The sequence below is a fragment of the Galeopterus variegatus genome, unplaced genomic scaffold (assembly GCF_000696425.1).
Source record: "Galeopterus variegatus unplaced genomic scaffold, G_variegatus-3.0.2 Scaffold5519, whole genome shotgun sequence".
Lineage (NCBI taxonomy): Eukaryota > Metazoa > Chordata > Mammalia > Dermoptera > Cynocephalidae > Galeopterus > Galeopterus variegatus.
Genome location: NW_007731630.1, coordinates 135,346 through 152,412, shown reverse-complemented (window position 1 = coordinate 152,412; position 17,067 = coordinate 135,346). Strand labels below are relative to the sequence as shown.

Genomic DNA, 17,067 nt, shown 5'->3' with positions numbered 1-17,067 from the left:
GCAGACCTGGCCGAACCGGCCGGCTCTGCCCCCACCCGAGAAAATGGAGGCAGCCCTGGGGCCGGTGGCTGGTCTGGTGTGGCAGGCAGGAGACGGACGGGGGTCTGCCTCGTAAGCAGGGCTGGGCTGTGGGTCACTCACAGAGCTGAACAGTCTGGGCGGCTCTCTCTCCGTTTCCGCGTTGGCGTGGACCCCGTCTTTGGTCTCTGGTCTCTGCCGCCTGGGGCTGTTTACTCGGTCGGCAGCACGGCTCGGGTGCTCTCAGGAATCTTCTTTTGTGTCGGCCCTAAACTTCGAGTCTGTTGCTTTTTTTATAGTTGTAGATTAGTTGTTCAAAGACTTATTTGTTTTTTGTTGCTCTTGGAAATGCAGATAGCACTCTGGCAGCTCAGTGCATGCTTCTCAGGCTCACGCTGTCTTCTGGCGCCCCCTCTCCAGACCCGTCGCCATCTTCCCAACCTCTCTCAGCTATTTTGAAATATACAATACATTATTGTTCACTGTAGTCACCCTGCAGTGCAATAGGTCTCAAAAACTTATTCCTTCTTTCTAAATGAAACCTTGGACTCTTTGATCAACAACTCCCCATTCCCTTTCCCCCACCCCAGCCATAAAAAAGAAGGAAATCCTGTCATTTGCCATGACATGGATGAAGCTGTAGGACATTTTGCTAAGTGAAACAAGCCAGGCACAGAAAGAGAAATGATCTCACTTATGTGTGGAATCTGACACCTTTTAATGAAAATCTTTTTTTATTATTGGTTATAAATATTCATGAGATACAAAGCTGATTGTCACCCCTCGTGCCCAAAATGTGAAAGCCAGATTCATACTGGCAGCATACCCATTATCACAAATTGCATTTGTACCTGGTGTGCATTCTCCCTCCTCCTTTCCCCTCTACTCCACTTTGTATCCCAAGGAATGTTCTCTCCCTATGCAAGTCCAACTCCCTACTGTGGTCTTTCTTTCCTTCCTACTTTCTTCCCACATAGTGATTCACATTACCATTTAGAGAGCTTGTCAGTTCAGTGAAACATTCATGTGTGCTGACTGTATACTAATCAGGAGGGATACAGCAGTGTATAAGACCTCATGTAATCTTTGAGGAACTCACGTTTTAATAAAGAGACGTCAGGCAGCTAGAACATCAGCAAAGAAGCAGAGATATCAAAGTGAAAGAAGTATCTCACAGAGTAGTAGAAGGTGGCAATGGGGTTGGTAAGACTATTTTGGTATGGAGCGCAGACTTAATTTTGTAGATTACATGTTTTCAAACATTTTTAGCATCAGAAGCCTAATTTCAAAGGAAATAACCACAACAATTACAATATTAATCACTGAATCAGCTAGCATATGTTGATTATTTATCATGATACTGTGCTGAGAACTCCATGCATTGTCTTTCTTCTTCATAGCAACCCTAAAAGATAGGCTTTGGTTTTGTTTTGTTTTGTTTTTCATTTTACCAACTGAGGTTCAGGGGGATTAATATATAAAACAAGTTGAAGCAAAGCTTCTCTTCCTAAATTGCTTTTGTGGAACAGAATTTCCACTTGAAATTCCATTTGAAAACCATTGCCCAAAAGGATGGGAAGATATCGAAGGGTTTGAGGAATAAAAGTGACATAAACAGATTTGTATTTTATGTCCATCATTCTGGAAACTGTCTGGATGATAGATTTGAAGGGAATATGAACTGGATCAGGAAAACCAGTTATGAAACTATTAAGTTAGTCCAAGTGAGAAAAGATTAGAAATCTAAACTATAGGTTCTGATGTATCACCTGTGATAAATTGGAAATGATAAAAGGGAATAGCAGTTAATAATGGACCAAGAAGAAATTTGCACATGTCACATGAAGGGGTAAGCTATGGTAAAGAAAAGAATAGGAAGTATTTTACTTTGAGAAGACAGATGAGGACTCTTTATTTAGTGAGTTCATGTGATTAAGGTTGAAGTGATATAATGAAAATGTTTTGGGTCAGTAATAAAAAGGAGAAAATAAATGATGTACTTATTTAACTTCAGTTTGAGAAGCATGCATGTTGTGTTTTTTAAAGTTACATCAAAAAAAAAAAACAGAGCTTATAAATTCCATACTGGCAGGAGAAATCAAAAAGAAATTAAAAGAAGAGGTAGAACAAATAAAAAGAATATAATAATATACTATATATCTATGTGTATTGTGTATGTGTCAATAATTACAATAAATATACATTGATTACATGATTAAAAGACAAACGTCAGACTGAATTTAATTATATCAACTGTAAACCATTTACAAAAAGTAGAGAAAGGTTAAAGTAAAAAGATGAAAAAAGACTAGGCAAATTTCAACAACAAAGCTGGTGTGGTTATATTAACATCAGACAAATAGACTTTAATGAGGGGAGAAAGTTAGTAGAAAAGTGCCAGTGTGTAAAACAAGAACTTAAGTTCAGACCTTAGAAATGAAGTTGAAAAGAAGGTAATGTATATTTCTAAAAAAGTAATATGTTCAATGAACTTTGCACTGCCTTGAAGAATAAAGGCAAAACTGAAAGTGTAGGATAACAAATACCCATAGGTTAATGAAATGTATAGTTTAAACAAAATTTTCCTTCAGAGATTACAAAATATTGGCTTTTCCTTTCCATGTCATTCTAAGTCTATGATTATTGGCAACACATATAAATTTAAATGCACTTGGTAAGCCTTTGCTCTTGTGTTTTCAGGAATTCAAAATGTCCTCAGCCTCTTTTGTGCAGTCCTCACAGAAAATAAAGTTCTCTTCCATTCTGCAAGTTTCCAGAGACTTAGCGATGCTTGTAGAGCCCTGGAATCTTTAATGTTTCCTCTTAAGTATAGGTGAGGTTTTTTTACTCGGTAATTGTGTTTACTCCCAAATTATGCATTACTTATTGATAATAAGTCAAAATGTCATGGCACGATGATCTTTGAGCAAGGCATAAATATTTTCCAGTTACACCCTTCTGAGAGTCATGATTCCGGTAAAATCTAGCCTAGAATTTGGGATTTTTCCAAGTTGTCCATTACTGAGTGTTGATTAGTTTAGTGAAAAAAATATTTAATTTGAATAGTATTGTCAGCAACATTTAATTCTTTTTGAATATAGTTGGTGATAAAAGTCTTTAGTTAGTTCTGAGTATTTGATATTAAAGGGTCATTATTAATTTTAAGGGTTATAATTAATATAATTAATTAATTCTATTAATTAAAATATTATGGTTCTATTAATTAAAAGAGCCCCTATCTTTTTTTAGATATTACTAAAGTATTTATGTATAAAAATATAATTAATTAATTCTATTAATTAAAAGAGCCCCTATCTTTTTTTAGATATTACTAAAGTATTTATGTATAAAATGATGTTTGGGCGTTGCTCCAAAATAATACAGTAGAGAAGAAAACAATAGTGCTATAAATAGTATATTTTAGTCTAATATACTGTTTAATCAATTCGATAATCATAACATCTACGAAACTTAAGTTTATAGAAAATAGATAAAATTTTAGACTGTCTCCAAAATTTCTCTAAAATTTTTTTATCTGTGTGCTTTTCTTAACCTTTTAGATAAGATAGAGTGTTCTTGGCCTGATTTTTAAATTTTTTTTTAAATTTTTTATTTTATGTGTTACCATTCTAATTGAATGCAAACATCAAGTATAGAAAATGGAATTTGAATGATTGTTTTATATGGACAAGTCATGATCTAGTATTGACAGGGGAGACCCTATCAGGGAGTCAGTGTTAGTGTCTAATTGTCTAATGTCAGGTTTCTATTTAAGGAAAAACGTTTTCAAACAATGTTTAAAGACCTGAAGAGATTGCTTGCCTGGGAGGAATAAGAGATAAGGAAGCTGGCCTGGGTTTTATTTACTTTATATCTTGTTATACTTGATCATATCCTTCACATGATGATTTTTTTTTAAATCAGTCCTTTCAAAATTTTAGTATTAACAAGTATGATAATATTATTGATAATTTGTACACATAGGTAATCTAAAATTCATACAGCATAAAACATGAAACAGTGTTTATATTGTGGAAAAACAAATATATCTGACAAATGTTTTTATTATTTCCAGTTATCCTTATATTCCCATTCTCCCGGCTCAGCTACTGGAAGTTCTAAGTTCCCCAACACCTTTTATTATTGGAGTACATTCTGTCTTTAAAACTGATATCCATGAGCTTGTAAGTATTCATCTTTAATATTTCCACTTTCTGAGTCCAGAAGTCTGTTATACTTATTTGAGTCCTATAACATTTCAACTGATTACTGTTTTCAGTTCGGTTGCATTTTCAGTAGAAAAGATTGGCTGGAAGATAAACATCATTGAAGAGAAGTCTAAATATATTAATTTTGCCATATAGCAAGTATCGGCAATTTTAAAAAGAAATCTATTAATATTTTTAAATACTCTTCTTTCAGCATAAGTTTACTTTCTGTATTTCTCATCCTATATACGTAAAAGGAAGGTAAAATAACCTATTAGTTAATATTCTACTTATACTTTTATTATTAGTTCATAATTTATTCATATTTTGAAGTGAGGCCTCTCTTACTGCTGAATGGCTGATGACTAACAAAACAAAAAAGCCTTTTTTTATGGGGGAAAAAAAAAGAGTGAAGGGTTTTAGTGGAACACAAGTTCAATATAAGCCCCCCACTGAATTTTTGTATTTTTAATGCCATATGAATAGAAATGCCAAAGAAAGAAAAGTAAAACTCTACATTCAAGCCAGTTCTGGAATAATCCTTTTAGTTTTGTATATCACACTTTAAGAGGGACGGAGAAGGAAATCCAGGATTGCCAACAGTTTAGAAACTGTAAGGCCCTAGGGAAATTCTCTCAAGTAATTATCCGACACTATTTGATAGCTAAAGATAAATATTTATGTGGCTGTCATACAGAGGAAAGGTAAGATTCATTTTTTGTAATTCCAAAAGGCTGAAATAAAATCAGTGGGTATTGTGGATATAGAAACAGATTTCTTCTCAATACAAATGTTTCCAACTATTAGAGCTGCCCAGTGATAGAATGGGTTTCTGTATGTGAGTTGAGGAGTGTACTCTTAAGCACTCTAAGTAGAATGTAAGGAACAGATCACATGATACTTTTCAGGGAGTATAAGAAAAATTCTTCACTGGGAGGTTAGACTACATGACATCTATGATCTACAGATCCTTAAGACTTTGTACTTCTACCTCCGTTTTCAGTGCCAGCAAAGAAGTAAGCTCTTTTGGTACTTAGATGGTAGTTACAGTTGCAATTAAATCAGAGATGTCACTTAAACTAACAAAAGATTATTCAACATTATAAACAGGACCATTATTCATATATTAGTCACTCTTTCTAACCTTATATGTTGATATCTAGTTCTATTTAACTTTGATATCACCATATAAAAATGTGTGTAAATCAGTAGACATATAAGGTAAAACCCAATTAGTACTAATTAAAAGCATATTCATCTGGTTTGGAAATAATTTTCTTACCACTAAATATAAACAATCACTGGAGATGATAAACCAAATGCTGTCACCAAATGTGAGTTTCATAAATTCGAATGAATTATAATCATATTACCCACATAACAATTTCACTAATCTTGGCTAGTTTCTCTTATGTTTCTGTGTAACTTATTTTTTAAATTTAATTTTGTTTTTTAAATTTTATTTTATTGACTCATAATAATTTTACATATGAGTATTTATGGCATACATAAACTGTGATATTTCAATACATGTAATTGGCAACCCTGTCAAAATCCTCTCTTGCTAGTTTGAAATATACAATATATTACTGTTAATCATAGTCACCTCACAGTGTATTGGAATACTACTGCTAATTCCTCGTACCTACCTGTTAAGTTTGTACCCATTGACCAGCCTCTTCCCATCCTCCCATATCTGGTACCCCTCCCAGCCTCTGGCAATCACAAGTCTGCTGTTTTATGTAAGTTATTTTTAAGTAGACTCTTGTAAAATGTTACAAGTCAGTTTTTTTCTTAAGTACCTAAACAGTACCCTTTTGATTTATACTAATTGCTTTGTTCATTAACTCTAAGCAAATACTAATTTATTTGGCTAAACTACTATAATAAAGAATCCAGAATGCAATGGCTCAAACAAAGTGGAATTTTATTTAATATTCATGCAACAGTCCGTAGAGATGTTCCATTATGCTAGACCATTTTGCTGCATGAAGTCATTCAAGGTCTAAACTGCCTTCAGTCTTGTTTTTCCACCAGAATCCCCTCAGGCATTGTCATTATCTGAATGCTCAAGGCTGGGTTGTTGCCAGTTCATAGTTTCAGCTTATGGGAAGAGAGAGAGCATAGGAGAGCCTTACATACCCCCTATGTTGAAGGGCTGGAAGGCACATATCACTTCTCATGTTCCATTGACAGAAATTTAGTTAGATGCCATACATAATTTCATAGAAAGCTGGGAAATAGAGGGTAGCTGAGAAGCCATGAATCCAGAATTCTCTTACTATGTACAGCCAAGAGTCAATTCCAAACCTGGTCTTTCTCAAATTAGTCAAGGCCAAATTAATTTGCTTGAGAACAAATATACTTTATACACTATTAATTATAGGTTTATTTTTTTGTTTTTTGTCTCAGTTGGATGTAATCATAGCAGATTTGGATGGAGGCACTATTAAAATTCCTGAATGTATTCACCTCTCTGCCCTCCCGGAACCACTTCTACATCAGACTCAAGTAGCTCTTTCTTTGGTATGACATGTTTTTTTAATAGTAATTTTCTCTTGATTTAAGTCTGAAACTACAATAGTTGGAATTAAAAATTACTCTCAGTGTAATTACTTGAAAAAGTTGTATGTTTGAAATATGAGTATATTCTCATTTAGTGTTTAGAATTCTTCATTTACTAGGTAATTTTCTAAAGAATATACTTTGACTCCTAACTGAATATTTATTCTACATTCATTCCTTCATTCGGTATATTTATTTAGTAGCTACTCTATACGATATACTGCGCAAGATATTATAAATACACCTGTGAAAACACTACAAGATTCTGCCTCAAAATCCCTGATGCCCCTAACATCCCTCATAAGAAGTTAGTTTCTGTTTGCTAACCTCATTATTGACATCTCATTCCTCCTTAGTAGAGTGCTACCTACAAAAGTGTGTGATATTATCTTGCCAAAGTTTTCAAGTTACTACAGAAAGATGTGACTTATTGATACATTAAATTTCCAGCATTCCATGCAGTATTGTTTTAAAAAATCATGTAGCCTGGGTTTTTCTCATTGAGACAGATTTAATTTTTTGTAGTTATTTTACCTTAGTTGATTTTTAAAAACACATTATGTTATTTTACTGAGGGCCTTTTAGGTGCTCATTTACACATCACCAGAAAATTGAACCATAGAAATTCTGCATTTCTTTTCAAGACATTACTAGAACCAAGTCCTTTGTATTCTTCTCTAATAATATTCCAGTCTGGGCAGTTTAAAACTGTTTGTTTTGTTTTTGTTTTTTTCCTTAAATAGAAACTTAGAAGTCTAGGATTACCAGAAGAGATTTTATACTCAGAAAACTTCCAAATTTGTATGAGTTCTTGTGTTGTTATAGTGTTATCTATGAAATGGGAACTTTTAGAGAAGACTGACTTTTTAAAATATAATTTGCAATCTGGAATACAAGGTATGGTAGAATGGAAAAGACACTAATGTAAGACAAAGGAGATCTAAATTTTAGTCAGTGTGCATTCTACCACTTGATATTATTGAGCAAATCACATCCCTTCTCCAGGCCTGTTTCCTAGTCTTTATCTATAGGATGAATGTTTAATATAGAGGTGACTAGGTGACTGTTTCACAAAGTGAAGCTTGGAGATGATCTTGGGTGGTATATGACCAACATTTTTTATTTTTAATAATTATGTGTTTATTATAATTTATATTTTAAATAGCATGTAAAACCCATGATTTCATAGATGATAAAATCTAAGAAAATACTAGGTTTAAAAGGGTGAGTTGAATTAAAGACAATTTAAAGAAAAATATTAACTATATAATTGCATAGATGGTGTATGGGTGTAGCAAAAGCTGAGAAAGTAGTATTTGAATGACTGAAGAAAGTTTATAGAAATCTTATAGTGAATAAATCTTATAAGTGATTACAGATAGTGATATTAACAATTATTCAGGGATTAAGTGCCAAAATTAACAAAGATTAAGACTTTAGTTCTTAAATTGATGGTTCCTGTGGGGTTTCTGCTGCACACTGGTATACCTTAGCCTGCAACACTTGTAGCACCAAATTTGATCAATGTGTAAAATTCATTTCTGGTAAAACTGAGTATACCTGTTGTTACAGTTATCAAGCACAGTGGAGGATTATATGCTACAGTGTACTACTGTGTATAAGAGATAAGAGCATAATATGTTGTCAAACTAGGACCAAAAAGAGATCAGATTTGATGGACATGTGGGAGCTTTGACACACAAATATATGAGCTTTGTTTGGTTAGTAAATAATTGTAATTAAATAGCAGCACAGTAAACTGTAATAACCATGGATGATTTTATAGACACCAAGACATTATACAGCGGTAGCAATTGGGTGATTGGGTTGTAATTATTTGTTTTTAAGTATCGTTTTGAGTCTTTTGGTCTATTCTAAGAATACCATCAAAGACTTTAGTATTTGAAAATGATTTTGCACAGACAAAAATTTGCTACATGCTGATGTAATTTCATCTTTTTCACTAAGCAGGTCCTACATAGACCCCTTTTTCTACCTTCTCCCCAACCTTTTCTACCTTCTCGACTAGACTTCTTTCAAAGCCAAACTCAGATGTTATCTTTTGTTTTCCAGCTTTCCTTAGGTTGAATTAATTATACTTTATATTTCATATATTATGCTTTATATATTTATTGCACTATCATGTCATATTATATTTTTTCTCCTCTGGACTGCAAAGTTCTAAAGCTTATTCCCTTTCTCCTCAGTATTTCAGTTAATTAATTAATTTATTTATTTTTAATTTCACTAAGAAACATAAAAACAAATGCCTGTTCAAAAAAATTCAACTGTAGACAAGTAGCTCGGCCCAAGACCCTTCCTTTCCCAGAGGTGACTGCCATTTTATAGTTTAGTGTATATTCTTTCAGAGCTTTTCTCATTTATCTGTATATCAGTGTATATACACATGTAGATTTATGGTTTATTTTGTTTTGTTTTCCAGTAAATGAGACCATATTATGTGTATTTTTCTAGAACATGTTTTTTCACTAAATATTTTTGTCTTGAAGATCTTTCCACAATAATACATGTAGATCTACCTCAGCTAAGTGAATTGTATTTCATGGAAGGAATATATCATAATTTATGTACTGGTACTTTTCATCTTAATGCTCCAAAGCAAATTAAAGAATAGGTTTTATTGATATTAAAATATTTTATTAACAAAATTTCTTTGCTTTAGATTTTACACCCAGATTTGGAAGTAGCAGATCATGCTTTTCCTCCTCCACGAACAGCTTTATCCCACTCAAAAATGCTGGTAAGAGTTTAATATTTAAATTTGATGCTTTTAAAAAGAACTGTACTTTTATTTGTAGGGCTGTTAAAGAAGTTGAGTGAAGTTAGAGTTATAGGGGCAGCATGGTAAAAAGTTCCCCAAATTAGAATTTAGGAAAATTACTACAGACTGTCCTTTTGTCCTGCTCAGGGAGAAACCACAAGGCAGTGCACTGACCAGAAGAGTGGGGCTAAGACTGTTGCCCTAAGGAGGCGTTAGTAAGTGCAGGACAGAAAATCAGAACCTAGACTATATCCTGGAAAATTGTGCCAAACATCAAATTGAAAGGGTCAGGCAAGGATTTTTAAAAAAGGGGGTGTGGGGGAAGCTTACAAAAATGGAAACAAGAATGTTGATAATAGGACAGAATCAAGTTTGAAGAGTGACTGGTTGTAAATAGTACCAACTAGAAGCTATAAAAGGGTGAATGTATGACAGCCCCTTTTTTATTTTGCCCAGTGCATTGTTTAGAGGTGCCAATAAAGAGTCTCATAGAGCTGGACATATTTGACAAATAACTTAAGCATTCTTGACCTTCATTTCCTCCTCAATTAAATAAGGGGTTAAGTAAATAAATTTGTAAGTTTCTTTATAGTTCTAAAACTGTGATTCTGCTAAAACCTGGATTACCAAAACAGATTTATAAAAGCATACCTTAATAATAAATGAATAGATCTTTATAAGTTGGATAAACTTTGGAAGAATTTCACATGCTTTTAAAATATAATCTTTTAAGGGTTTTTCCCTTTTATATTTGTAAGTGTAATTCCTTTGGTGGATATAAAAATCAAAGGATTTGGGCCCTATGCCCTTCTCTAGCACATAAAAGAGGAGACTCCATGACTTATTTTTTCCTTAGGGGAAAATTGGATGTACTAGAGGCAAGTTATGTTTATTTCTATATAAAGAACTATTTAACAGCCTAAGGTGACCAACAATGGGATGGACTAGAAGCCTGCCACTCAGGTCTGCCACAAATGAGACTTATGTGAAGGAAGCACAGGAAAACTTATTCTTTCCAACTTTTTTTCCCCACTTCTTTGATTTGATGATATTTGTTTGAAAAAAAATTAAATTACCTAACCTGTTTCTTCTTATACTTTTAGGATAAAGAAGTGCGAGCAGTTTTCCTTAGATTATTTGCACAACTTTTCCAAGGATATAGATCATGCCTACAGCTTATAAGAATTCATGCAGAGCCAGTAATACATTTTCACAAAGTAAGATACAGTACCATATTGTATCTGTCCAAACGTAGACTCTAATTTGATAAAACTACTTGGTTGTCTTTTTCTAGCTATGTATCTTGACCTTAATTTATCAACTGTGATTACTTAAAATCTCGGCTTTATGTGGTCAGATGGCAATTCTTAATACTATGGAACTGACCTAATTAATGTTTTCTTTTAGAATATGTTAATTTTAAATTGTTTTTTCTTTTAAAGTTAAGTGTTAATTTCTGATTTATCCCCCTGCCTTCTAGACAGATTCATTTTTATTCTTATCAATACATGTAGTATTTCAGGTATCAGGCAAAAACCCTTTTTGAGAGAAATGTATTTTATAACAGCATATATTTATACATGAAAGCATCTATATAGGCTTTGATCTTTCTACTATATATTTGTTTTTACCATTTGTCCATTACCAAGTGATAAATTATCATTTCACTTTCTTTCATTACAGACAGCTTTCTTGGGGCAGCGTGGTTTGGTTGAGAATGATTTCCTCACTAAAGTACTCAATGGAATGGCATTTGCAGGTTTTGTTTCAGAAAGAGGTCCTCCCTATAGAACCTGTGATCTCTTTGATGAGGTATAGTTCTTATAAAATGAATACATTATTGATAGATAAAATTAGACAAGTAGTTGAAAGTAGAGACATATTTAACATTTATTTAAAATCAGATATATATTATCCATTAAATATAAAATAATCCAAATATTGTTTATTATTTTGCTTATCAAATCTTGATAGTTATAATGTGGATTAGAAAAATTAGAAAAAATATAATTATATCTCAGAAATACATAAAGATTTTTAACTGAATTTTAAATAATTGGTTAAAATCATTTTGAAAATTTAAGTGATTGTATAAATAGAACTTTTGTTTTTGAAGGCAATAATACAGTGATTTATTTATCAGTCTCATAGGGACAAAGGTCTAGTTTTGATCTATAGATAAGTGACCTCAAATTGCAGTTACATTTAGTCTATCAGTGTCATAGAGCCATAGTTTAATTTTGTGGCATTTCTACTAATCAATCAGCATTTGTTTTGCTCCTTTAGGAGATATTAAATATATGGAAGACTAGTTTAGTCTCCATTTTCAAAGAATTGGCCATATAAAGGGAGAAATGAAGTAAATGTGATTCAGAATAAGGATCCTGTTTTGCATTGATTGTGCTTTCTCTTTTTTTTAAAGCATCTTTCCATTTATTGCTTAACTCTGTGTTCACAGCAGCCCATTCTGATGGATAGAATGTGCAGTATTATTCCCATTTCAGTTTCTGAAAAAGCACTGTATTGGAACCAATACATTTAAAAGTTTCTTGAAGTCTATAAAAGAAAGTCTATCCTAGCACCCAAGATAATGGAGAATAGTAACAGTGATCATATTTTGCTGCTGGTGGTTTTATTTTATATAGAGAAGACAGGAGGAACCAAGGACTTAAAGGTACTTGGTTCAGAGGAGTAGGATCTTTTATTCTCAATAAAGATAGTTTAGTATTCATAGGTAAGAACTAAAGAAGAGGTACGTTTTAGTTCTGAGGATGAAGACCTGCACCAAATGCTTTAGTTAATAACACAAAGCATATGAAAATTTAGAAGGAATTATCCTGAGGTAGACAATTTTTTCCTAATCAATTATTGCTCATACATTTTCCATTACTAACATTTAATATGATTGACCAGTGATAATGCTAACATATATATCAGCCCTTAGATCCTGAATTAAGTTTTATGGGGTTAAATTAGATGCTCTCCAAGGTCCTTTCTAGCTCCTACATTTTGTTAGTCTCTGAAGCTTCATGAATAGTAACATTGGTTTACTAAAATTTCTTTTACTCCCTCTGGTAGCTTCATCACAACTAAAATGTCAGATTGATTACTTACAGAAAACTTGCTTGCCACAGACTTTAACTGTCTTTGTAGGTCCTTCCCCTGCCTACAGTGCCCTTTCTCTACCTTTCAGCCTAACCATGTCCCCTTGTTCTTCACACTCTGTTCCTGTGTCACCACCTCCTCTAAACTTTCCCACACTAATTGACTCTGAGAGCCACTAGACAGCATTAGGCTTCATTTTATGTCTAACTTGATATGATAACTTATTTTTTGTTATATATTTTATATATGTGTATTCTCTAAGTTGGAAGCAATAAGGCAAGGACTCTGTCCAAGATTCCTGTTGGGTCTCCCCTTAGTCTTCATTCAGTTCTTTGTCCTGCCTACAGTGATGACTTTTGGTGTCTTACTTATATTGCTTGAAAGCCAGTTGGCTGTATGTATGCATCAGTCAAGGGCCTAAGAGAAACAAGGCACCAGACCTAAATGATTTCTCATTCTCTCCTCTTTGGCCATTTGCGATATTGCTTGAAAGCCAGTTGGCTGTATGTATGCATCAGTCAAGGACCTAAGAGAAACAAGGCACCAGACCTAAATGATTTCTCATTCTCTCCTCTTTGGCCATTTGCATGAGAATGTGCTTTTGTAGGAAAGTAGATTTGCTTCTGGAAAGCGATCTTTGTTTTCACTTAGCCTAGGGCAGTCTACCACATGGGGTCTTAGGGAGCTTTGAGAGGCAGTTTGCATTGTGCATTGTCTTGTCCTCCCACTCCCATAAATAGACATCTTAGAATGAATAAAACATTTGTCTTTGACAGTCTTTCTGAATTTTGGCCTAGGATTGGCAAAGCTTCAGTTTTATTGTCTTGTCCTCCCACTCCCATAAATAGACATCTTAGAATGAAAAAAACATTTGTCTTTGACAGTCTTTCTGAATTTTGGCCTAGGATTGGCAAAGCTTCAGTTTTATATGTTTATCTGCTCCTGGAAGTCTATTAGTTCCTAGAAGGAAGAATCCTATATTGTACTTTTTTTTTTCCATCTACTTACTCTCCCACAATTTTTTTCTTGTCAGCACTCTTTTCTCCACTCTAAGTACACAAACTCACACAGTTCTTCCAGTAAGTTAGTTAATAGGGAGATGGACTAGAATATGCATAATTTGAGAACTAGAAGGAGACTAAAGGCCATCTTGTTCTTCCATCTTATTTTAGAGACAAGGGAAGTGAAGCCGAGGAGTTTTAGTGACTTGTCTCAGATCACACTGTCAGCAGAGCTAGGACTAGAGTCCGAGCAAACTGACTTGAACATTTGACTCATGTTTTGTGAATTAGGGAAATGTTTGGAGGCATTCTGACATTCTGAATTTCCTGAGTGAGAGAATCTTCTGAGCAAGACCTATGCAATGACAGGGCCTGAGTTCCAAGAATGACTTTTTCCTAGAAGAAATAGGGCCCAAAATCATCAGGGAGGGACCACCAGACAATCTAAGGATTCAGCTAACTCTGTAACCTCAGAATAGAAGTGATACCCAATAAAAATCTAAAGTATTTTGCTTTAAAAATAGTGTATATTTTTGATGTATTTTGGCTTGTAAATTGTATGAAATTATCACAAATTGTATGCTTTTTCAATTCAGCATATTTAGGAGTTGATGTTTTGCCATTTGATTCTTTTTCCAAGTTGGTAGCCTTTGAAGTAGAGAGAATTAAAATTGAAGAAAATAACCCGTTGAAGATGATAAAGCATGTCAGAGAACTTGCTGAGCAACTATTCAAAAATGTAAGTAAGAATATTTAGACAGTCATTAATTTAAAAAGTATTAATAAAGCGTTTTGTTTATAAAACAAAAAGCTTCATCTTTCTAGTAATAATCGTTTTGCTCTCGATTATGTTAAAAAATATTACAGTTGATACTGTATATCAAAATAGACCACATTTTTCAAAATTATTTTTGTCAATCACTGTATCATGAAAACATCTTAGCCACAATTTTTCAGTTTGTCATTTGCCCTCATTGTGATTTTCATTTGGGTCTCAATTTTAAGACTAAAAATTAGACTCACTGGAGACCAGAACCACTGCAGGCAGAATTGAGCAATGTACCCTGCTTCAGCCTGGTACAGTGTTTTCAGTTTGTCATTTGCCCTCATTGTGATTTTCATTTGGGTCTCAATTTTAAGACTAAAAATTAGACTCATTGGAGACCAGAACCACTGCAGGCAGAATTGAGCAATGTACCCTGCTTCAGCCTGGTACAGTGTTTGTCAGCTAGATTGGGAAAATCATTTGAGTTGCACTGTTTTGAACAGAGAGTTATAAACTAAAAGAATTGGCAAGTGATCACAGCAACTGAAGGGTGAAAATATTCCCTGGGTAGAAGAAATGCAGTAAGCTAAAAGGATTGAGATGTAGTAAAGTGTGAAATAACATTTTGGATACCAGGAAAGAAGAGAGCCAAAGATGACAGGGAGATTATGTGCATGTGGAAAATTGGATTTTGGCTAATGAGTGCTGGTCATTCCTTCTGCTTGTGAAGTTTTGAGTCCTTTTACTAAGAAAAGTAAAGTAAATCGAAAGTGTGATCCTCCAGGGAATAGTTGAGGGAAGATGTATTTTTAAGAAAATAAAGTTAAGAAGGATCTGGGGGTCAGTGTAGGTATTGTTTAATTTAGTTATTTAACTAAGTGAAACTTTTTGGACAGTGGGTAATCAGTATTTTGTCACTTTCATTTGAAATCTGAGAACCAATCTGATAAAAGCAGGGTATTAAAATGTGTTTCTTTGTTTTATACTATTCAGTTATTTCTGAGTTTTAAGTTTTGCATTCAGAACGTGACCTTCCTTTGAGGGAAAGATACTTTTTCGAAAGAGAACAAAGCAGAGTTCGAAGGTTCCATATTTGAACAAACAAAATCCATCTTTTTTGAAATGAGCTTATCTAATTTTGGTGAATAATTTGAAGATTAAGTTTTATTTTACACATTGCTGGTGTTCATTATAAATTCTGGAAATATATATATGCTTTGCCTATAATATAAATGGAACAATAATAAGACTAACACATGAAGCAATCATTAGCCATAGCTTTCTTGTTCCTGGCAAAAGATGAATTTAGTCTCTCTTTTAAATCTTAACACAGTGGTACTTTAGTTGACTGTTACTTGTAGATTACTAGTTTCTCTACTAAGAAGTGATACTTTCATATCCCTAAATATATCACATTTTAAATCATCACATATTGGCTTAGCAAAGGTATAAATAAATGTTTTTCCTGGCAACTTTCATGTCAGGGTCTGTTTTTCACATTTTTTGGCTGACCACATTTTTAGTTATTTATAACTATGCCCAATATAATAAATGTATTTCTTGATTAGCATGCTGAAACTTAAAAAAAAAAAGTCTGTTAGAAGGAAAACTTGTATTCCGTGCTGGTCTTTGTCCCTTATGATGGCTGGGTAGAAATGATATATATAGCATGATCACATGAGAAATTTTTGTTAACCTATTGTAATAATAATCAACATTGAGTGTTTAGCACAACATGCCAGGCATGAAATTAAGCACTTTACATACATCATCTCTAATCCTTAAAACAGCATTGTAAGGTAGGTGTCACTATCCCTATTTTACCAGGGATAATTGGCTCAGGATCATATAGCTAGTAAGTGATGAAATCCAGATTTTATTTTATTGACTTATTTTACTTTCATTTTTATTATTTTGGGGTAGCTTATCCATAAACATGATTCGAAATTTTAAACATATAAGGAGGCATTTGATGAGAAGTAAATCCCACTCCCACCCTCCAGTCCCATCCTTTTTAAAGAGGAAACCGCTATTTTTATATATCCTCCCAGAAATATTCTATGAATATATGAGCATAAGTGTATTTATACGTTGCTATCCCCCTAAACTCAAATGACATGGTGCATGCTATTCTATATTTTACTTTTTCAATTTACTGTCAAAACTTGGAGATGATTCTATGTCAATGCGCACATTTTTTAAATGGCTGCAAATGTATGAATGTACCATAATTTATTTATTTGTCCCATTGATGGACAGTGCAATTGTTAATAGTCTTTTTGCTATTATACACAATGCTGAAATAAATATTATTACTTACACCTTAACACACATGCAACTCTGTCTCTTCAAAATACATTTTTAGAAGTGAGTGGTATTTTAAATTCTGATAGATGTTGTCAAACATTTCTACTTAGTGATAGGGTCAATTTATATTCTTACCATTAGTGTATGGAAGTGCCTGTTCTTTACTTTCTCTTCTACACAGCATTTTATTAAACTTTTGGATCTTTTCTAACCTCATAAGTGAAAATAATACCACATTGTTATTTTAATTTACACTTCCCTTATTATGAATAACATTTTACATTTGTTTAAATTCTGTATTTTATTTCCTTTCTT

General features: G+C 33.3%; 1 protein-coding gene across 1 annotated transcript in view; it reads left to right on the top strand.

The window, feature by feature from the left end:
• Positions 1–2,697: 2,697 nt before the first annotated feature.
• Positions 2,698–17,067, top strand: part of LOC103604980 (myotubularin-related protein 13) — a gene marked incomplete at its 5' end in the record, with an annotated part of 148,821 nt that continues 134,451 nt past the window's right edge. Inside the window, 7 exons of the mRNA XM_008589562.1 lie at positions 2,698–2,851; positions 4,094–4,202; positions 6,639–6,752; positions 9,475–9,552; positions 10,677–10,790; positions 11,257–11,385; positions 14,320–14,418. Of these exons, the coding sequence (XP_008587784.1) occupies positions 2,698–2,851; positions 4,094–4,202; positions 6,639–6,752; positions 9,475–9,552; positions 10,677–10,790; positions 11,257–11,385; positions 14,320–14,418 (797 nt within the window). The remainder of the gene's footprint in view (positions 2,852–4,093; positions 4,203–6,638; positions 6,753–9,474; positions 9,553–10,676; positions 10,791–11,256; positions 11,386–14,319; positions 14,419–17,067) is intronic.